General features: G+C 46.3%; 2 protein-coding genes across 2 annotated transcripts; one reads left to right on the forward strand and one right to left on the reverse strand.

Annotated features, from left to right (window-relative positions):
- The first annotated feature begins 10,520 nt into the window (after positions 1-10,520).
- Positions 10,521-15,367, forward strand: LOC100838726 (myb-related protein P). Its single transcript, XM_003558048.3, has 3 exons — positions 10,521-10,905; positions 11,129-11,258; positions 14,272-15,367. The coding sequence occupies exons 1-3, from the start codon at positions 10,773-10,775 to the stop codon at positions 15,050-15,052; spliced, it is 1,044 nt and encodes a 347-aa protein (XP_003558096.1). The 5' UTR covers positions 10,521-10,772; the 3' UTR covers positions 15,053-15,367.
- A 4,228-nt stretch (positions 15,368-19,595) lies between these two features.
- Positions 19,596-21,220, reverse strand: LOC100839028 (formin-like protein 7). The gene has a single exon (XM_003558049.4). It carries the CDS (start codon positions 21,026-21,028, stop codon positions 19,928-19,930), a length of 1,101 nt encoding a protein of 366 aa, XP_003558097.1. The 5' UTR covers positions 21,029-21,220; the 3' UTR covers positions 19,596-19,927.
- Positions 21,221-22,452: the final 1,232 nt, after the last annotated feature.

Below are 22,452 nucleotides of genomic sequence, written 5' to 3' on the forward strand. Positions count from 1 at the left end.
AATTTGTTTCGGTGTGATTTAAATCACAATTAGAATTCTCGCAGAATAAAAAAAAGTTAGCGTCTATTTTTTTAATCCTAAGAACATCATCACTGGCGCTTATCACATAAAAAAAGAGTCAGCCTAAAAGCAGCTCTCACGTGTGATTGGTGCCAAGGTATCAGAGGAGGGAACAGCAGGCGCTAACGTCGGTCCCCGACAAAATCCTCTCTGACATGTTCAACATAAGGAGCTTCAGAAGGTTTTCGTTGTCTCTGACGCTCGTCGACGTGTGAGAAGTTCGATAGTCATCGCTGACACTTGATTGCCGACACGACCGAATTGCGTCAGCATAGAGGGGTTTTCACGTGTTAGAGATAACTACTCCCTCCGATCCATATTAATTGTCGAAATATTCCATGTATCTAGACGCATTTTAAGTATAGATACATCCATATTTATGCATATTTGAGATAAGTAATATGTATCGGAGTGAGTGGTTCTCAATGCGAGGATGTTGTAACGGGATACTGTAGAGGAGAATTGGCTAAATTAAAAAATAATATTAAAAGGAGAATTGGCTAAACTAACCATACCCAACACTCACTTCTCAATGCGAGGAGCACTGAAACGGGATACTGTAAATTTTGCCTTTTTAAATTAACTCTATCTTATGATCTTATCTCTAATTTCGACCTTATTATTATATCTTAGCATCCTCGAGCTAGAAACTGTTCGCTGCGCGCATGATCCATCGCAAGTCAAGTGTACCACGCATAGGTGCTAATGAAACGATGGAAAAAAAGAAAAGTACGGAGTATAGCTAGGTCCATGCATGATCATCCAGCGGACGGGAACATACGGGACGCTGGAAGGCGTGAACTCACTGGGAGGCTGGGAGCTCGACACGCGCCACGCCGATCGACGACGGCAAGTTGGCAGCCTGGCCGTGATCTTTATGATCGAGAGCGATCCACATCCATTGTGCGACACTCGACATAACGCAGTGATTGCCGTGTAGTCCACACTCCACAGGGGCCGTCGGTGCGTGGCCGCTTCTTGCTAGAGCGAGGTCACTGCGACATTGCGATAGGCGATTGATGGGCCGGCCGCCCGGGCAGTGCTCGATTGAGGTGCATGCTAAGGCTGCGGCGTTTCTTCCAGGATAGGCAGGTTCCTTTTTCTGTTCTCATGGATTGTGCTAGGAGTTAAATCATGTGGGCACACGCATTGTACACGACCTTGACCTCTCTAAAATTATACGGTCGTTGGGTTGTACACTTGTACGGGGTAGAAACTATCGAGTCCTCCGCATACAACAAGTGTTCCTATGCTTATGTCCTCCTCCGCATACTTTACATTTTTTTCCTAGGATATCTCTGGTTCAGCAAGGCGTGGTTCGTGAGTTGAAAGCGCGCTCTTGTATATCTCCTTTCCTAGCTCATGCCTTGTGCCTAGTCCAGTGAGTGTAGACACGCTCTGTAAAGACAATGACCCCTGATTAATATTTTTTCCCCATCAATTCAGACACGCGAGCACGTCGGCGGCAGCTCTCGACCCGGCCGCCCTCCACGTACCAACCAGGACCAGGCCTTCTTGTCTTCTTCTGAGTTCTGACATCACCGCAGCAAATCTTGCAGATTACCCTCGGATCGTACGACTCGGCCACTACACGGCCACGTAGACGTATCAGCGCATTCGTCTCTCTATTTCTAATCAATTCAAAGGGCCACAACTGCCCTGCCCAGTGGACAGTGGTCCGATCCGGCAGCGACCGCCCGATCACCTCGATGTTATGTACATGGTCCTACTCCTACATTTCGTACGTTGTTAATTAATGCCAACTTGACACGAAACATGTCACGCTCTTCCAACCAGAAAATTTGTTTCACGTTACTCTATGTACGTACTACCGTGGTCTATTATTGCTAGTACTATAATATCTTTATTATAGACCTGCTGTTTTGTTTTCCTCGGAAAGGGAGAGCACAAAAGCATATATTGCTGCAAAAGCGCATTCTGAGAACATTCATTTACATTGAGATTAATAGCCGGATGTGTTGTTTCTTGTAAGATTTCCTAGTGTGTCTCTTTTCTTAATAATCTATTGACGTACTTCTACCCAAGAAAGATTTTTACATTGAGAGGAATTTTCAGTTTCACGTAGTCGATCATTAATTCACGACTAGTCCAAAGATTTAACTGAGAACTATCTATTTTGATGCAAATTTCATCAAAACATCGGAAAGCTCAAAAGGTAGTAGACGGAGCTGAAGCTTATTCCACCCAATCCTCTTGCCCCGCGAGGTATCTTCCAAAAGACACACCAGGGGATGAAGTGCCGAGAACCTCCGGAACGGTGTCATATCGAAGTGTGTGGATCTTATCCTTTGTCGTATCGACCATCTTGTCGCAGGAAAAAGTATTTCCATTTTGAGGAATGCACCGAACAATGACTAACATCAATGAGTGAGATGTTTTTTTCTTTCTTTTCCGTGAGGAAGAGGTACGAGAGTTTGAACACTGCAAGGTGCATATATACATTTTACACATGCTGACTTTAAAGGCACATAGAAGCAAAATTGGTCCGGAATCTGGATGCATGGCCTCGTTTGGTTGTCGTCAGATTGTGCAAAAGCACTACCCACTACATAAACGGGGGTCAGTAAGATGGCTGGGGCCTGGGGGCATGAATGTGGCTAATTTGCTGTCCTACCTTTTCCAGTATATTTCGATGAAATTTGAACTCGTGATGTTTGAGATTCTTTGGAGGAAGAAGGGGGCGGCAGCGGGGTCTTTTTTTCTCGACAGCGATGACTTGTGCCGGTAACTCCACGTACGTGGAACGTGGACGCTCAGCGATTAGCGCGACGAAGGAAAATGGAAACACGTACTTGCACGGGAGAGCCGTCTCAAACAGCATATGGAGGAAGTCTGAGGTAGTACTCCAGTCCACATAGTACTACTAGTACTTGCTTCGCTACCGGCCAAGGTGTCACGGGTCAGCAGCAACATCAGGTCTTAAACGAGCTCCAAATCAATCAGCGAAGGCCATGATGCCCGCCCCTATTTAGAGGCAACCTATATAAACGGCAGGACGCGCGCTTTCTGATGAGACCGACACCCAGCGCCAGCTCCTCTCTCCCCGGCCCCGGGCCCGATATGATCCCGCGACGCAACGCCGTTTCGGGTCACTCGTTACCCAGGAATCATGAGGAGCTCCATGAAGACACATCTGCGGGGAGCAGGAGTGACGGCGTGAGTTCGTCGCCGCCCACAAGTTATTTCTGACACCACTGTAGAAACACGTACATGGTGATAGGGAAATTAGTTAAAGTGCAACCGAGCAGACGACAAATTAAAGGTGCTGACGAATGGACAGTTTCTAGTAAGCATGGTTTGGGCAATTAAGTCGAGCGTGTAACTAATTGAGTAGGATTGTTGCCCTTGCGGTCCGCGCAGCGTGCACGTATTTTTGTTTCTTTGTCAGTTCCTCTTCTATCGGATCTTGCCGGGCTCTTGCTTCCCCGATCGTGAGTTCGTACTTGCAGTGGAGCACAACCTTGTGTCCCTCCTGTTAAACATCCATGCCAGTATGCTTATGATTTTGTTCCCAACTGATAACTACTCCCTCCGTTTCTAAATACTTGTCGTTGTTTTAGTGCAAGTTTGTATTAAAACAACGACAAGTATTTAGGAATAGAAGGAGTAGTGTTCTGATGGTCGTATAACACATGTTGGATACGCCATCTATCCAGGTATATGAAAAACTAACCATTCATGAGTAGATAATTAATGGGGTGCTTGTACCGCAAACCTATTAAGAACCAAACCTCCAAGGACGACGTGTCAGGTAAATGCGGATTATCGTTTAGAGGTATATGCAATATACCCGTCGATGGCAAGACATTGTTGTTGTGACTCTGTAAATTTTGCGACTCCGCTCTTTTGTAGTTTCTTTGTAAGTGTGTGTGCCGCGTGGTAACGGTATGTGCGTGCGTCCATCTACATTGAAAAGGAGATTAAAAAATGCAAGTATTAATTGAGTGTAACCCTACTTCGGGTGCAATATAGTCTTGCACTCAACCCATGCCCTACAGGAAGATCTTTTGCTCATGAAAACACACTTGCTCAAGAATATTTGTTATATTGCAATAGCGGCTAGATTATCAAGTTGGTTACATGCATGATTTATTTATTTTGTTTGGCAGCCAGGTATATTCGTTGGGAGATACGGCAACACGTTATACAAATTAAAAATAAACTACCTTCAATCCAAAATAAATGTCGCAGTTTTGAACTAGGTTTAATTTAAAACTAGTTCAAACATGCGATACTTATTTTGCATCGGAGGGAGTATAATCCAAGCGACGATGTCGATCGATCATGGATCCGTGTAGCTAAGTCAAAGAAGTCTAGCTACAAGCCAAATCATGGATTGTTACAATCACCGGATCGCGACCAACTCAACACAAGGAAAAACTTGCTGCATAAGACGCTCATCGCCTCGGCCTCTTGCGAGCGCTGCCAAGCAGGGATCGAAGACAGGTCGCATCTTGGGACGTCATTCACACATCAACCCAATGAATCTGATGTTTGAAGAATTGTGGTTTCTTCCTCCTCCGTCTCATCTACCGAAGGAATTGTGGCCATCAATGCTTTGGCAATTATTTGGCGCATTTCGGAGTCAAGGAATGCGAAGGTCTTCTCTAATGAAGATATCCCATCTCATGTAGTTCTTGAAGCTTTAATCCAGGACATAACATTGTGGTCCTTTAGACTGAAGTGCAATGCAAAGAAAATATCATCTGGTCTGTGGCGTGAATATTTCTCTTCTCTCCTGCAATTGTACTCTCGTGAGTAATATATTAAGGTGGGGAATCCCCCCCCCCCCCTTTGATTGCCTAAAAAAAATCACCAGATGGAGTTCTGAAAGTAAGTATATGGAGAGAGAGAGCATTGCTAATTTCCCCCGAGAAAAGAGAGCATTGCTAATTAACCGATGATCGTTCTAAACGGTCGATTTCTGACCACCTTGCACGCGTTGTAGTTGCCACACAAAAACACTCCCTTCCACACCGTGTGAAAGCGACACATGTGATCACTTAGAAAGCAACCCATGCGAAAATAAGTGACCTCTTTTCAATGTGTAATATATCTTCTAAAAATCTGGGACATTCTTATGAATTAAATTTTAAATTGAAGGAAAACTTTCATTTTTTATGAACTAACATTAAAATTTGGGGACATACTGTCTTTTTTCTTTCTGAATGGACTTTCACATATTTGGGAAAAATTTCATTTTTTGCATGAACTATTGAATTTCTAGACCAACTTCTAAAAATATCTAGAAGAACTTTTAAAATTTGTAGACTTCAGATGAAGTTTAATTTGTTTTTCAAAACGAACTTTCAATAGATGCCAGACTAACTTTCAAATTTCCAAAAAAACTTTTAAAAAACTGTATGGAATTTAAAACACTATAGACCAACTTTCATTAGATCTCACACAACTTTCAAATTTTACAAACGAAACCTTTTTGGGCGAGCTTTCAAAATTTCTAGACCAACTTTCAGTATATTTCAGACCGACTTTCAAAATTCGGGGAATACTTTGTGAAACTTTCAAAAATTCATAAAAAATAAAAATAATTTTAACATTTCTATAAAAAAACATTTTTTTAGAAATATATATCTATATATAATAAGATTGGGGATTTGGACCTGCCTGTGGCTTTTGATCCCACAAGACGAGAAGCCGCTTTCACCGTTTCTTTGATAGATGTTGCTTTCGATATGACTTGCCGGTATCAAGGTTGTCGCTTTCAGCGTGTTGCGTGGTTTACAAAATCAATTGTGGCTAAAGTGCTCCATTTAGGTAATAGTATTTTCTCTAAGAAAAGATAGACATAGTAAAGAAACGGTGAGCCCATGGTCCTTTCGATGATTCTTTCTCAATGTCAACAAATTCCTAAAAGTCTTTGGGATTGCAGATATTCGCCTTTATTTGATTATGAAATTTCATGGAGAAACGGTGAGTTTTGCGACTTACACATGATGACAAATTTAGTGCATATAAATTTATTCATCTATCAATATTTTAGAGACATATGGAACGTTTATATGTAAATGGTTTGAGAAATCACGACATTCCTGTGTGAGGAATCAAGAGAATAGTTTATAGACAGTAGAATTCCCTCTCCATTCCTGTTTTACATAATTTTATTTCCATAATTTCACTCTGTTCTTGTTACTTCCCGAAACTCCCAAATTATTGTGCTCTATTTTCAGCTCTACCTTAATGGAATACGATGTTGAAAGAAGGCTCACACGGAGGTGGTGGTGCGCAATATATGATTGTGTTTTTTTTTGTAAGATTGGAGCCATGCACACTTAATTGAATCTAATGCTGTTTGTGTGCCACCATGGTTTGTGTGACATGCATGTCTAGATAAATTCTCAATATGAAAATGGGTAGCAATTAGTTGATAACTTACTGCTCCTTGCAACCAACTTCTTTGCTAAAATGATGCAGGACCTTCTTCATTGCTCTTCTTTGTGTTTAATTTTATGTACTTTTTGTTTGAATAAATATATATTAGTAAAAATAAAGTATTCATTTCGGTCTGTGTTCAAGCCAATCTATCGAAAATGCAAACAAACCTTTGGACATACTGTATGAGATACAGAACGTACGAATCAACGACGTGAGTAAGTTTTCTTAGTATGTGCTTTTGTGGCTTAAAACCGTTTTTTGAGTTTGGCTTATAAGCCACACAAACATCTATTTAGGTGTTTTTGGCTTTGTCTTTTGACTTGATATTGTTAAATGATGGTATAAACAAAAAAATCAATAGGTACTTTTGTGGTTTATAAACCAAAACTCAAAAGGCACTCTTAAGCACGACCAAACAAGGCATTGGATTCTTAGCTTATCTTAGGCTCTTAGCCAAAGTTCGTCTGGGTGTTGTCGATGGAAGCAAGACATCTTGAACTATTGGTTACCAGAAGTACTAGTTGTCAGCACGGCAAGTCTGCTCGCCTGCTTCGGCTTCGGCGTGTTATTGGCTAAATGTCTACTGATACTGACCGAACGCACGCATCATAATTCATAAGGTCATGTTTCCATTTTCCTTTCATTTAGGAGTACTGTAGTAGTAGCTAGCAGGGACGCATATGACCGACACTTCGCCTTCCCTTGTACTAGCTCAGTAGTGTTCGTTGTTTCGTACACGTAACTTATGTGCGGTTACAGCGGGAACCGGTAAACTCCGCGGGTGCCCGTCGGTCGTCGGACCGAACGGTGCATGGCAAGCGGGCCGTCTCCCTCGCCCTCTGGCGTACATATGTGTGCAGCTGGACCAGGTGCAAGAGGCACGCTTGGTATCACGCTGAAAAAGTTTGTCTGGCCGCCCTACTTTCAATGCCTTTCTTCGTCCGACAGGCGACAGTGCGGCGAGGTTGATCAAACAAATTAAATTACGATCTCGCACTCGCCAGTCGGAGATCACGTTCGGCGAGAGATGCGTGGAAATTAAAAAGTTCGTCTCCCCGCCTATTTTTTCCAATGCCTTATGCGTGTTAGATATATAATACATTAGCTTAAACATTAACACCTATTGATCGTCATTAGAATATAGTCACAGAAGAGATCAGGAGTGTAGCTTACAGGTACTAATGGAAATAGACATGACTTGATGTACATGCGTCGTAGTCATAGCAATGGAGCGATGAAGGTGATGACGTCCCTCGCTCTGGTTTGAACCCACATTGTCCGTACACCAGAGTGGTTGTCTCGTCGGCCTTCCCAATACTTCAGTGCTCCTCTTAAATCGGTAGGGTTTAACTTTTGGGACGTGGGGCTTAGGCGAAATCCTCAAGTGAACTTGACCGGACCGACCCTTAATATGTGGCGTTGTACATCTTGGGGTTGAGACCAATTATCGGTTGGAGCTCACGATCAGGGCGCTAACGTGCGGGACAAGGATCACCTTCATCATTGGGGTATCACGCTCCGTGAGAGATCCATGGAAAAGTTTGTCTGGCCGTCTAATTTTTTCCAATGCCTTCTGCATGTTAGATATAATTAATACAACATTAAGTTAAACATTAACACCCATTGATAGTCATTAGAGTACACTAACAAAAGAGATTAGGAGTGCAGTATAGGTAGTGGAATTAAATAGACATGGCTTGAGGTATATGCGTCGTAGTCATAGCAATGGAGTGACGAAAGTGACGTCGTCGACCCTCCAGTTTGTATCAGTACTGTTTGTACACCGGAGTGGTTGTCGTTGGCCTTCCCAATACTTCAGTGCCCCTCTAAATCGGTAGGGTTTTGGGGACGTTGGGCTTAGGTGAAATCTTCACGTGACCGTGACCTAGTCGTCCCTTTCATATGTGGCACCGTGCATCTTAGGGCCGAAACCAACTGTCAGTTGGAGCCCACGATCAGGGTGCTAGCGTTCGGGCCAAGGATCACGAACGTTGGTTCATGGATCTTGATGTTTGTTTCGGTCAAGCCGAGATGAACCAACACTTTGTTCTTTTTCTTCAAAAAGGAGGGAAGCCCCCCTCACCCTCCTGGCATTTGCATCGACCGATGCACACTGCCATCGTATTATTAAAATGTTCAGCAATGTATCAGTTTCAAATCTCAAAAGTTACATCAAGATGAAAAAAAGATAACACAATCATCCATCATGAAGCCTTAAGACAGGCGCACCTCCCAAACTGGTTGAAGAAAACTCCTGTGCAACCATCTCCATGTTGTTGCACCCAAATTTCATAGACTCCTTGGCCGCCATCAGAAACGGTTGGGACCAAGTGCGGAGCCAATGCACGGCGAGAAAAATAACATGCAACAAATTGGAGACTTTCTTATTGTTAAAACTAAATCATTTATGCAATTCCTTATAGACCAACAAATCGCAAAAGTCCTTACAAGGATGAGCAATTGAACCAACAGTTCGCTCTTTCGTGGGGTGCGCTTGATCTCACGGCCCGGCCGATTCCGTGACAATTTAAAGTAATTAAGCTCGGACTCTCATTCCTGCCGTGGATCAAAATCGAGCACATAACAAATACTCCCTCCTTTTTACAGAGGTCGACGTATTTGGTTTCATTAAGGTAATGATTTGTCCAAGAATTACTCTCTATTTTTTTTGAGGAAACACAGTACAGACGCAAGCACTCACACACACGCACGTACACTCACCCCTATGAACGCAAGCACGCACACCCTACCCCTATGAGCACCTCCGAGAGACTGAGCCACCGGCCGATCATCTTGAGATTGACGAAGTCAGCACAGGCGCCTCGTAGTTGACGGGTACGTCACTTCCACTGAAAGCACAACGCTGGTTAAAGCCTGGGATAAATCCAGAAAATGCGAACACCCATGTCAAGTCTGGGACTTGAACCTGGGTGGGTTGGAACCAACCACCTGAGCTAGGCTCGGTTCGCTACTCTCTATTATTATGTGTTCTTTAAGACATGAAATTTATCACTCCCTCCATCCAACAAAGGGTGTCTCAACTTTTACTAAATCTGAATGCAGTATACCAAGTCATGTCTAGATACATTCAAATTTGTCAAAATTTGAGACATCTTTTGTTGGACGGAGGGAGTAATAGATTTGTCCTCGTACGTTCTTACTGATAATTGTGCATTCTTATCATATAAATTACATATCAATAAATTATTATTGATCAAGGTTGTGTCTTAACGAAATAAACCCATGTTTGTTCAGTGATAAGTAGCTAGGCTGGTCTCTCGGAAGATAATACGCCCCTTCTCCCTGACGAGCCTATACGCAATAAAGCAAATGCGACTGCTAGCTGCGAGGTACTGTACGATACGGGAGCGACCGATTTGGGGGAGGACCCCAAGCGCCCTCGATGGAGCTACAACTACAAGAGCTGGTCACCAGCTGAAGCGTTCGAAAAGGGAAGGGTCGATCGGAACACCCAGCGACGTCAAGACGCGCCCAAGCAGCCAGCCAAACGCGCGCGAAACCTTCGCGTTTACTCGCCATACAGGTGGCCCGGCCAGCCCATTTTCTTTTCTCCATGTCAGTACAGGGTACAGACATGCACAGCGCATCTCACGTGCGTGTGAGATCACAGTAGACGTCTTGGCTAGTACATCCTATAGCAGCACGATGAGTAATGGTAACAATACTTTTTTTGTGAGAGCAATGCAGAAACAACACATGGTGACGTAGCCTAGTGTCTACTGTGTACACACCAGATCGAGCCAGCAGAGGTGCCTAGCGGGCTGTGCGTATAGTGTGCGGACAACGTGGTCGCTTGCGAGGCCGCGAAGGGGACGGTGGTGAGGCCTTGCGCCACGGCGGCCACAGGTCCACGGGAGCCCACGTGCCCCCATCTCCAACCACTCGGACTGAAAATTAAAAAATTTAATTGAATTGTCGCTGCCGGATCCTACGTAAGAACGTAACAGGTACAGTAGTATGTACCGTACCGCTCTCCGATCCCCGGCCCGGACGCCCGCACGGTGGAAGTACTGCTATATATTCAGGCGCCGCGCCCTGCCGTGCCCGGCCGCGACTGACCGAGTGAGAGAAATATCACATCTAGCTTCAGTGATCATAGTAGTCCGCCCGTCCCTTCACTCACCAACTCCTTTTGGACCCGGGCCGGCGCAGATCGTGTAGATATTATCCCGCGGCGCGCGCGCGCAGGCAGGGGCATCTACCACGTGCTGGGGAGCTTAATTAGCTTGGCAAGCACTCGCGCGTGCGGCGAGAGAGATTGAATCGATCGGGGGGATATGGGGAGGGCGCCGTGCTGCGAGAAGGTGGGTCTGAAGCGGGGGAGGTGGACGGCGGAGGAGGACGACATACTCGCCAGCTACATTGCGCAGCACGGCGAGGGCTCATGGAGGTCGATGCCCAAGAATGCAGGTAATCTACTTAAAACACTGTATGGCACAGTTAAGCTGTATACTCCATATGCGAGCGCACCATGTTCATGTAAACATGCATGTATGCTGAACGGTGTCTATACTAGCTCCAGCTATTTTCTTCCTTTGCTGCTAAGCTAGTACCTGAAACTTTATTATCAGACAAATTAACTAGCATTCGATCACTAACATGTTCCTATGTTTCTGCTTCCGTTGTGCCATAGGGTTACTGAGGTGTGGCAAGAGCTGCAGGCTGCGGTGGATCAACTATCTCAGAGACGGGGTCAAGAGGGGGAGCATCTCCAGGGAGGAAGACGACCTAATCGTCAAGCTCCACGCTACCCTTGGAAACAGGTATGTGTAAAGACACACCAGCAGCATATGCTCCTGCTTCAGTTTACCGTCGTGCTTCTCTTGTTCTTTTTACTCACACACAAAACAAAAAGCACTTGCACGTTTGGTGCCATGCATTTTTCTGCTAAAACTAGTAAAAAGATGAGCATGTTTCTTTGCATAAAAGGAACAGTTCATTATGTCTAGTTATTTAACTGCCACAGAATGAGCATCAGATAATAAAGTTTCATCTGACACACAGTCAACTACTCCATATACGAGTAGGAGTCCCAAAGAGCGAGCTTATAAGAAACTCTACTGAGTTTTGAGTCTCTGCTGCCACTGGCAGCAAAGCACAGTTATTACGTCCAGTGCTCCAGTGAAAGATCGAACGTACTCCCGTACTTTAGCCCATGCCGTATCCATGCAGTACGAATCATAACACGTCTGACTGCGTCGGCTGAGAGTTGATTAGTATATTACTGTAGTTCTTTTCTGAATTATGACACGTTCGTGTGTGTTTTCCACAGTGCATACATTTATGTCACGACCGGTCGATTTAACGATTTTGTCCATGTCGCTAGTTGCACTTGCATCCAAACCTATGGCCGAAGGGCATGGCGCGTCTGCACTTTAATTGCTTTCTCGCAATAAATGCAAGAAACCTTCTAGGCAATACACGCGGGTCGTTCTGCATGGCGAGCTCGGTAATTTGTAGACCATAGAGATACACGTAAGACGATGCATGCTCTATTGCTCGTGCTAGTTCCTGTATATTTGTGTGCGCGGTTCCTCCACGCCTCGCCCAGCTTTAATCTCCAAACACGAACTGGTTAATATTTCCTAAAGGAAAGCAACACGTACCAGCCAAAAAGAAAGAAAGCAACACGTACACGTGAAAAGTGCTCGCTGCAGTATGCTGTTCTTGCGTTGATGAAAAATACTGAGATCACAAAGTTTGATCGATCGCACAATATAATGTAAATTCTAAAGACAATCACAGTGGCGAAGCTCTCTTCTTGAAGATTCAATGGTAAACACCAAAATCGATGATTTACGTACCAAGGCTGTTACGTCGTATCATTTTTTTAGGCCAAATTAACTTTTGGGTTGTCACGTAACCGTCTCCGAGTCTAAGTTTCATCTCCAGTCTCAAATACTCGTCTCTCAAAAACCACCTAGTTCAAGTGGTTTACCTGTTCGCATGTACTGATTTTGATGACTAGGAAGCAGTTCATCATACAAAGTGATTTTTATTCAGATATATATATATATATATATATATATATATATATATATATATTTGAAGGAAAAAATGGAATATAAAATCGGAAATATTAGGGCGTGTACAATGAAGTGATGTCAGCCTTCTCTTAGCGATGCCACATAGAATAAAATCTGACGTGGAAGAGAGAGAAATGAAAAAAAGTCACAAACCTTCTCTTAATTAAGAGATGATCTATTCACAAGAATGATAACGCAAAGATAAGGCAAATTTTCCATTGTACTAGATTTTGCCTTTTCTTAGCATTTATTTAGTTAATTTTATTCATCTAAGAATTAATTTTAAGATATAACAATAAGAGATAACCCATTGTACAACATGTTTTGTTGTCTTTTCTAATTGACGTGTCACACCTAAGATAATGCAGTCTTATCAAACATTGTACATGCCCTTAGTCGACGCATAAAGTCTTGATGAAGATCTGGGTGACATCTTCACTATCTTCTCTCCCACGTGTTGCTGTTGGATTAAGATCCGATAATCCAACGGAGAAGCACATCAACTTATCTTTCTAAATAAAATCAGATGGCTTCTCAATAGCAAAACCGTTATTAAAAATATATATCTTGTTTTACATAACGAGTCGTATATTGTGAAAAAATATTTTATCCAGTAGTATTGTCCATAGATGTCTTAGAATTATTTTCTGATTGCCAAACCTAAAAAATGTCTAGCTGAGTCCGTTTCTAATACGGCGTATCGTAAACCTAAATATATATACTCCCTCCGTCCCAAATTAAGTGACTCAAATTTGTCCAGACATGCATGTATGTATCTATACATAAAAAAACGTCTATATATATAAAATTTCAGCACTTAATATATGAAGAAGGGAGTACTTGCAAACGGATGTATGACCATATAGCCTAACTAGTCTAACGAAACCTCGGCTACAGTGGAACAACACTCGGTAAAGAAGCTCGCTGCTGGCAAAGAAGTTGCCAATTGGTCTTAAAACACACTACACACCCGGTAAACGCATGCACATGTAGACATGTCACATGTGTATATTGTCGTTCCCGCGCATGAATACGTCTACCCGCTATTCTCATCAATCTAGGCAGCGAGCTAGCTAGCTAGCGATGGCAATTAGTACCTTCATCTGCCAGACGGCGAGGAAACTAGAAACGACAATTAGCAGACTGGCGCGCATGAGCCGTGCTTGCTTTTGTACGTGTCAATCATGATGATGGTTATTACTCTCGTCAGGCTAGCTTGCTATAGGTTTCTCTTGTCAATTTAGTTGTCACGTTCTTTCCGTGAGGGGTTAATGTGCAAGTGCTTTCTCCAACGGACCATGATCAATAGCCATGGCACAGCGCAAAGCCCTCTTTATTTGAGCGAACGTACCAGAGCGTCCATTTCATTGGCTGCTGGAAGACATCTGGCTCACAAGTCGCTGTAGCTGGGACCTGCAGGTTTAAATGCAGGGCCCACATGCCTTAATGATTTTTCAGCCTTTACGTTGACAAACACCGATGCTGACGGCGAAGGGGACCCTGAGGTCCAGGGCTCTCTAGCAGCAGCTCCCGTCTCTATTGTACGCTGAGCTTTCTGCGCTTTACGACGCGGCCCTAGAACAACCACATGATTATTGCTCAGCAACAGACTGTGTCAATAAACTAATTAGCTATCAGTAACATGTCGCCTTGAAGTGTAAACAACCCTTTTGCTTTTCGCAGCCGCACGAAAATATCTGCAGCAGAAGCAAGCAGCTACTAACGAGTATGCAATTTGTTGAACTGACAGGTGGTCCCTGATCGCGAGCCACCTGCCTGGACGGACCGACAACGAGATTAAAAACTACTGGAACTCGCATCTCAGCCGGCAGATCCACACGTTCCGGAGGACCTACACCGCAGGCAACGACACCACCATAACCATCGACATCAGCAAGCTTTCCGCCGCCGGGAAGCGGCGGGGCGGCCGGACCGCCGGCCAGTCGCCAAAGAGCAGCACGAAGAAACACCCAGAGCCTGAGACTGAGCCCAACAAGGCGAAAGACGCGTCCAGCCCGGTCACGGCCACGTCTTCAGTATCAAGCGCACTTCAGAGCGACGAGGCCCGAAGCGCGGTGGTCGACCCGGACCAGAATCAGCCCAACAACAGCATCAGCGGCAGTCACACTTCTGATGGGCCTTGTAGCCAGGACGAGACGGGGCCCTTCTTCATGGACCCTATAGATCAGGCTGGGGGGCTCTTGGAGGCGAACAGCGCGATGGATCAGTTTGGGCTCTGGGAGGCGGACAGCTCGTTCAATCAGATTGGGCATTTGGAGGAGAGCCAGATGGAGGCGTTACTGTCCAACGGCGTTGCGATGGAGAGTGGGCTAACTGGCGTCGAGCCCGAAGGCCAGGTCCAGGTGGACGATCTCCTGGACATGGACTGGGAGGGCTTTGCGGCCCATCTATGGAACGAGCCAGCCCAGAGTGATATGATCCAGGCCGCGGAGCCGAAGACGACGACGACGGGCTCTGACCCGGACGAGCTCGACTCGTTCGTCAGTTGGCTCCTGTCTGACGCGTGCTAAGATCATATAAAACGGCAGCGTCGACCAGCGCTAATTCAGCAGGTGTTCATGTGTGCAAGTTTTGATAGTGTTTGCTAGTTTTATTTTTGTAAGTATGTGTTGTCTGGTGCATGCAAATGGTAGTAGTAGTGTAATAATAGTGTTCCTGTTCCATAGAGTTAATGGTAGATTTGCATATGGCATGTCAGTGTAGTTGGGATCGGTAGGTTCGCATGCAAAGCATCCCGGTTGCTGTGGAAGCTTGCGCGATTGCATCAGCAGTGGAATGGAACGAAGTGAACTTTTGAAATGTGCTGTTTAAATTAATTTGTCTCCTATAGATCTCTCTTTTTTTTTTGCAACTTGCATGGTCCTATCGATCTCTTGTTGGACTCGGTAAGAAAGAAAAGGATAGTATTGGCATGGCAGCCAACAACAAGTGATGGGAAAGCATGCAGGATGCTTTGCCATCGTTCCATAATGTCTCTGTTGACTTCTTCTTTTTATGTATAAGAGGTTTCGTGTTGGTTTTAATTGTAAAAGGCGGTAGTAGGTTGTCATCGTGCAGATAATCCAAGAGAAGTTGTTCCCACACCGTCAAATATTAAGCTAGCGTTATGTGAAGGCTTGGGCACACGGTAAGTTCAAGCCCATGATTAGAGTCTACTGACCGTGAGTAACCGATATTAGATACTTGAGCACTTTAGCAGAATTGGGGTGGGACATTTTCTATCTTGGCGTTTTGCGCGAAGAAAAAGAGAGAGAGGGAAAGGAACGGCCGAACGGAACAGATGGAATAGAGGGGCGATCGTTTCCGATCGATTGGAGTAACCGAGGTGCTGCCTAAAAGACCAGGCGTCCATGCCCAAGGCCCAATAGCCCAGATCTGGAAATATAACAGACAAAGGATGTATAACAGATCAAGAAAAACATTAAAAACTATGCCCAGCCGCCCAGGCAGGCTAGGGAGTCGAACAGATCGCGCGGCGTGGATGTGGAAAAAAACGAGTCGGAAGTGTGTTCGCCTTCGAGGGCACGGGCGACTCCAGAGATAGCAATCTGCCGTCGGTGGCCGCCGGAATCATTCGGTGAGTTCTCAACTTTCTGTTCGCACAGCGCACGCCGGCCTGGCCAGTGAACACTGTGCATGAGTAAAAAAGGAAAGACAGGAGAAGCCCTTCGTGTTTACCCTCCCTCCTTTGAACGACCAGTTCACCGCCGCAAAACGTCAAAACCAGCAGGCACCCAGGAGGGCAAGGGCCAAGGGCAGCGCTGCGTCCACGTCACCGAACGTTCCTGGCCAGGCCAAGCGAGACAGAGATCACCAAATAGCTTAACCGCAGCAAGGACAAAACAGCCTTGACCGCTGGAGCTCCACAACTGCAAATAGCGGGTTCGCAACAGCATCACGGAGAATAACAACACATCGAGGTGACAGAACCAGAAGCAGAAATTCGGGAAGGCCACGATCTGAACGCTACGACGGTCCTGGCAGCGTGTCCGGACACGTTCCTCCAGCCCGTCAGGTCTCGCCCGGGACACACTGCAGGCTGCTGTGCAGGTCGCTCGTCAGTATTACTTGTCGCGGCGTCCGTTGCCCGGTCACCATTCCGCGACTGTAGCGCCTCCAGTGCCTCTGTACGACCGGTGATATATGAGATCGATCCGTGGCGAGACGCGTACATGTGGCCTGCTTGCTTCGCAGATTTGCAACTAACGGAGTGATGATTGAACTCCCGTCAGTATCAGGATTTTGCTTTGCTGAGCGGAAATCTGTACGTCGCTGTTGCTGGTGGCCCTGGTGGTACCGGCAGTCGGCAGACGGCCGGTTCATCGATCGATCACCTTTGATGCTTTAAAAGACCCTATACTCAACGAACTTAAAACTGTGATCGGTCGGTCGTCTTTGCTGCTCTAAAACCCTACTCAACGAAAACCTAAAATTGTCGTCGATCATCTTTGCTGCTCTACAAGTTAACCCTACTCATCGAACTCAAAATTGTGAGCGTCTCGGTTAGCTTACTTTACTGGTACCAACAAAGAAACATCGATCATTGGATCAAGCTGAGAGTGGAATGCATGGAAGATGTCAGCTTTTCCTCCCCAAATTGTATCCACTCGTCCATGTGTTGCTCCTCAGGCAATTATTTCGCGATCGAGATCGACCAAGCTAGCAGCAACCGGGATGCATAAATTTAGCTAGCCTATATGCAGTCATGTCCTGTTTGCATCCAATGGCCAAATAATTGTGCGTGCATACGTACGCAGGACAGAAGAGGGTTGGCCTGGGACCAACGATGGAGCAGCTGCTGCGCCCGGCGTGCTGCTGTTCCGCGACACAAGACGGGCCTTGTCAGCTTGCGGGGGCGTGATGAGAGGCCACATGCACTCGCATGTGCTACCTGCGCGCCTCTCTAATCCATGGCCAACTTTTGTTACCTCAGAAGCACGGTCATAACTTATACGCGAGCGAATATGGATGATGCCCCGAGAAAGAAAAAGAAAAACCTATGATTGATCCATGCATGTTATGATCGTACTAGTACTAAGCGAGAACTTATTAGGGGCGGCCATCTGCGGACGGACGAGTTGGATTGCTCACCGGCTGGGACTATGCACCACATAATTAAGGATCATGATGGGGATTTGTCCTTGGCGCGTACACAACGAGCTCATCAGCAAGCTGTTTAGAGGACTAGCGTTTCGGCTTAAGGGTGGTGTTGCTACCATGTGGTGCATTGCATGAGTTATCGTGGACAAATCCCCAACTGCCATGCGAATGCTACGTGCTACCCTGCTGAACAATGTGCCTAATGTCGTGTAGAGAGGCTAGAATTAATGTTCTAAATGTGGAGCGGGCAACACTAAATGGGGGTACAGAGTGATCAACAAATATTGTGGTATCCACCCAAAAGTGGGTAAACACCCGGGAGGTCTGGTATTAGCTCCAATAGCCAAACTAACCACACTCCAGGTGAAGCTAGCAGCAGCACACCTGAAGAAAACATGTATAATTTTCTTGATGAGGGCACAAAATACAAGTGTTATATCTTTTAGTATGCCGGAACAGCCAAATCGAGATCTTGATTCTTTTTCCAGGGATGTTTTTCTTCCCAAAGATGTCTAAATGATCCATTAGGTCCACGACTGCCGATTGGTCAACACTGTGTACATGGATTTAATAGTCAAGTTGCCTGATTTTAGACCACTTCACAACATGCATATAAAACGTTGAAAAAGCTAGATTATGATAATCCAAACTTAGCCTTAACCCCTCATGCCACCTTTCTGTTTTGGCCTATAAATCAAGCACTACTTCACCGGATGATTTTTTTTTCCTCCAAGTGGACCCTCCTTGCGAGAGAAAGAATCTCCTAATCTTTCCAAGTTTCTCATTGGTTGTCTTAGGTAGGATTTGCATAGACACGAAGCCAGCATCTCCTAATATTTTTTTATTGTTCGAATAGTTGTCCGATGTAGGATTTGCATAGACATGACTACATGAGCGTGATAGACAGGGTTTAAATAGGATGCTTTGTGTCGATTTTCGATACTTGAGCTATCTACTCTTAAGTTGAACCATCAAACAGGTCACTAGCTTAGCCGGCTTTCATACCATTTTTCCTCGCATTGATCATCAATAACCTTTTCGTATGGACCATCCTAAGTACGTCTCCTCTACGAGTAACAGCAGCCGTGGCCACCCGTAATCATGCATCAGCTATAGGTCAGCTATAGGAGTATCGATTGGCGCCAAGGATCGATCGCGCGCAAATGGGATTGCACGCACAGGCATCGGGTCCTAATCCGCCTACTCGGCCGTGCCCACACGTCAGTGAGCAGCCGAGGCAGGCAGGTGAGGTGTCTCTGTTTCGTCTACACGCGCGTTCCGGATCTCGAAGCGCACCCAATGATGCGGCGGCCCGCGAGAGCAGGAGGACGACGACTCGGGCACCACCTCCCCGACACGGCACGTGCGAGAAGGGAGAGGCCCCCCTCTCTCTCTCCATCCCATGTGAGATTGCGCCAACTTATTTTCCTATTTATTACTACGGGCCTACAGCCAGCACGCCGTGCCAAACAAGCCCCCCGGTACGTACATGCGTGCTACTACTGCTGATCCAATCCGTTCCAGCCGCAATCCGCCATGGCGTGTCGACGACGACGATGGCAACGCTCGCCACCTCATTCCGTGGGACTTTGACACCAATCGTGGATGCGTGCTGCCCAGCTCGTGGCTAGCTGTGAGGCTCTGACTCGCAGTAGAGGAGAGGTACTGTAGTTAGTACCCGTACGGAGAGATCGCGATCTTTTTGTTTCGTACTGGTTCAGAAAAGAGGGAGAGCGGCGTAAAGGAGGTGCAAAGATGCCTTGCGGCTTTCCACGAACCGCACCGCTCTCCAAAAGCTGAATCTTGCCCGGCACACCTCCACTGCAACTTTGCAAGAATTATAACACCATAAAAAATGCCAATTATGCGCTACCGGCTGGATATGTTCGTTCTCTTTTCGTGTGGTGAGACAAATTTAGATGGGTTGCTACGCAGACATAGTAGGCTGCTCAGTAATCGTGTGGCAAATTCGCAGTAGACATGCTTATATTTATATACTCACCGTGCACACAAAAACAAAAATAGCATAATGTAGAGCGGTCTTGTTGCTTCGCGCCACATTTATCCAACTGCACCTTGCTGATGTTCCAGTTGATGTGACTAACTACTGATAACTACCAACACCTTCCAAACGAAGTTGGAGTGGAAATCATAATCACTGCCTATACAGAAACTGGGACGAAAACAGAACTCGCATACACAAGGAAATTAACCAGCACTACTAGCAATAACCATTACGTACTCTGCTTCTCGATTTTGGGGGGATTTTTGGGGTGCTTTCCTTTTTACCGGGAGAAGACGGGGTTGAGGGTTTTGGAGAACCCGCGGAGCGCGCCGTAGCTGCGGGAACTGAGGCCGAGGCACCCGAGGACGCCCTGCCGGTACGGGAGGAACGTCCGCCGCCGCATCTCCTCCGCTTGCGCCCTGTTCGGCGCCGCGTACAGCCTCTCGTGCGCCGCCGCTACCGTCGTCGACCGCCGCCGACTCTTCCCCCTTCCTTGGCCCCGAGTCGTCCGGGGTTCGTCACCGCCAACACTGTCTGCCGCCGCCGCCGCCGCCGCTGTCTCTGGCGGTGGTGGATGTGGCTTCGTCCCACGGAGCTTCGCAACGACCTTGTCCCTCGACGCCCACGATGGCGAGAACTGCCATGCCCTTTCGGGCTTGGCGGCTGCCGCGGGGGTGTCGCGGTCGTGCGCATGGGCGCTGCCGGGCTCGCTCTTGCTGCGGTGGAGCAGCATGTCCTTGAGGAACACCCAGCGCCGGGAGCCGCGGGCGAACGAGGACGACGAGGAGGAAGAGGTCGAGGAAGACGAGGACGAGCGTGACGAGGCGGTGACCGGCGGCGGGGCCTCCTCCGACGGCGCCCCAGTCGAGCGGGACACGGAGGCGAGATCCGGCGGTGGCACGAGCGCATTGAGCAGCTTGAGCCGCGGAGACGTGCTACGCATCGGAGACATGGACCGGGCGCGGCGGTGCACGGAGCCGCTCCGCAGCGTGAGCTCGCGGCCGCGCGCAGGGCCGTGTCGACGCTCGTCGTCCTCATTGTCGTCGTCGCTGCCGGGGTCGAGATCCGGGAGCGGGGACAGGGTGAGCGGCCGGATCTGGCCGTTCTGGAAGAGCTCGTCGGCGGAGATCATGTGCTCGCCAGGGCCGCCGAACTCGAACTCCGCGTCGCCTATGCCACCGTACCCCGCGCCATTCGCAGCGCCGGAGGCAGCCGACGAGGACGAGAACAGCAGGTGGTGGATGGGGCTCGCCGGCGCGCTGAAAAAATAGCCGCCACCGCCGCCGCCGCCACCGCCGATGAAGATGGAAGGGGAGCGTCCGGGGCTGGAAGGCGCGCTAGCAAAGGGGGTGGAGCAGGTGCTGTCGATGTCTTCGTCCATGGCGCGGGCTCGTCCTAGGAGTTCGATTTGAGTTGCAGAAGGTGGTGCTACTGGGGAATATGGAGGGAGATGAGAAGAGAGGTTATAAATGGGGGTCGGAAAGGACTAGGGAATTTGAGCGGTGTGCCGTGTGCGATGGTGGTGTTTAACTGTCCGGTAACTCCGATAGTTGTTGGCTGGACGGTGATGGGATGGAGATGGAGCGAGAGAGGTCAGCGGCTTTATTTACAGCCGGACTATTTGGATCCACACGTCCATGACTTGTTTTTCTTTTAGAATCTTCCATGACTTGTACGTTTACTGATTATACTTATACGATGTACACTTCTAATTCTTCTTTCGTGACTTGAATGTTTACTGATTATACTTATACGATGTACACTTCTAATTCTTCCTTCGTGACTTGAATGTTTACTGACTATACTATGTACTCCTTCCGTTTCAAAACACAACTCATGTAGATTTGTGCACTTGAAACAAGGCATCTTTCGTTTCCAGTGGCTGACCACTCATTGGATTAATAGTAAATGAATGTGACTAGTTATTGGCCGGGTGCGGGTATCAAGAGAAAAATGAGGTATGCTGTGGAACAAATGAGAAAAATCTATATGAGTTGTGTTTCGGGATGGAGAGACTACACTTCTGATTCTTCCTTAAGAGATGCGTTGTTTTGTTTTCGATGTCTGTTTTCCAGTCGACTTATAAATAGTCATCAGATGAAGATTGTTCTCATCTTTTGTACTTACATCAATCTTACACTAATATTAATGATTAGATCACATGGTTGTTAGCATCGATTAGAAATAGCTACTCCCTCCTTTTCATAAAGGTTGGCGTATTTTGTTTTTATTAAGACAAGCTTTTGACCAAGAATTTCTCTATTAATATGTAAGTTATATGATGCGAAATCATGATCATTAGTAAGAACTTTTAAAGACGAATCCATTCATATAAATTTAATGTATGAAAAAACACATATCAATAGAGTTTTCATTGGTCAAAGCCTTGTCTTAACGAAACAAAATACACCAATCTTTGTGAAAAGGAGAGAATATTTCTCATCATCTTAAAAATATCAAAACCAATATTTTATCTCCTGTAACCACGACAACTGCTGCACCATCTCACACATTTCCTGCTAAGTTGTGGTGGTAAGTCAAAAAATTGTGGTGAAGAATTTCTTTGCCACAAGTTAATATGGTAAACCGCTGCAAAAGTTTGAGGGTATAACATGTTGGACAAACTGCTAAAAAATGAGGCACGACACACTTCTAGGTTCAAACAAAAACTAGCCTATTTCAGCTGCCACACTTGGGACAAGATTTGACAAAATGTGGTAATCAACAAAACATAACCTAAATGCATTTCCCGTGAAACTACAAGACAAGATAAATTACTTCCATGTTTTGCGAGCACATACGTTA

The sequence above is a fragment of the Brachypodium distachyon genome, chromosome 1, assembly GCF_000005505.3.
Source record: "Brachypodium distachyon strain Bd21 chromosome 1, Brachypodium_distachyon_v3.0, whole genome shotgun sequence".
Lineage (NCBI taxonomy): Eukaryota > Viridiplantae > Streptophyta > Magnoliopsida > Poales > Poaceae > Brachypodium > Brachypodium distachyon.

Bases quoted from the DNA above. Each gene is read 5' to 3' on its own strand.
- LOC100838726 (XM_003558048.3), top strand. From the start codon at position 10,773: ATGGGGAGGGCGCCGTGCTGCGAGAAGGTGGGTCTGAAGCGGGGGAGG. The intron at 10,906-11,128 runs GTAATCTACTTA...GTTGTGCCATAG, and splicing joins GTCGATGCCCAAGAATGCAG to GGTTACTGAGGTGTGGCAAG. The intron at 11,259-14,271 runs GTATGTGTAAAG...TTGAACTGACAG, and splicing joins CACGCTACCCTTGGAAACAG to GTGGTCCCTGATCGCGAGCC.
- LOC100839028 (XM_003558049.4), bottom strand. From the start codon at position 21,028: ATGGACGAAGACATCGACAGCACCTGCTCCACCCCCTTTGCTAGCGCG.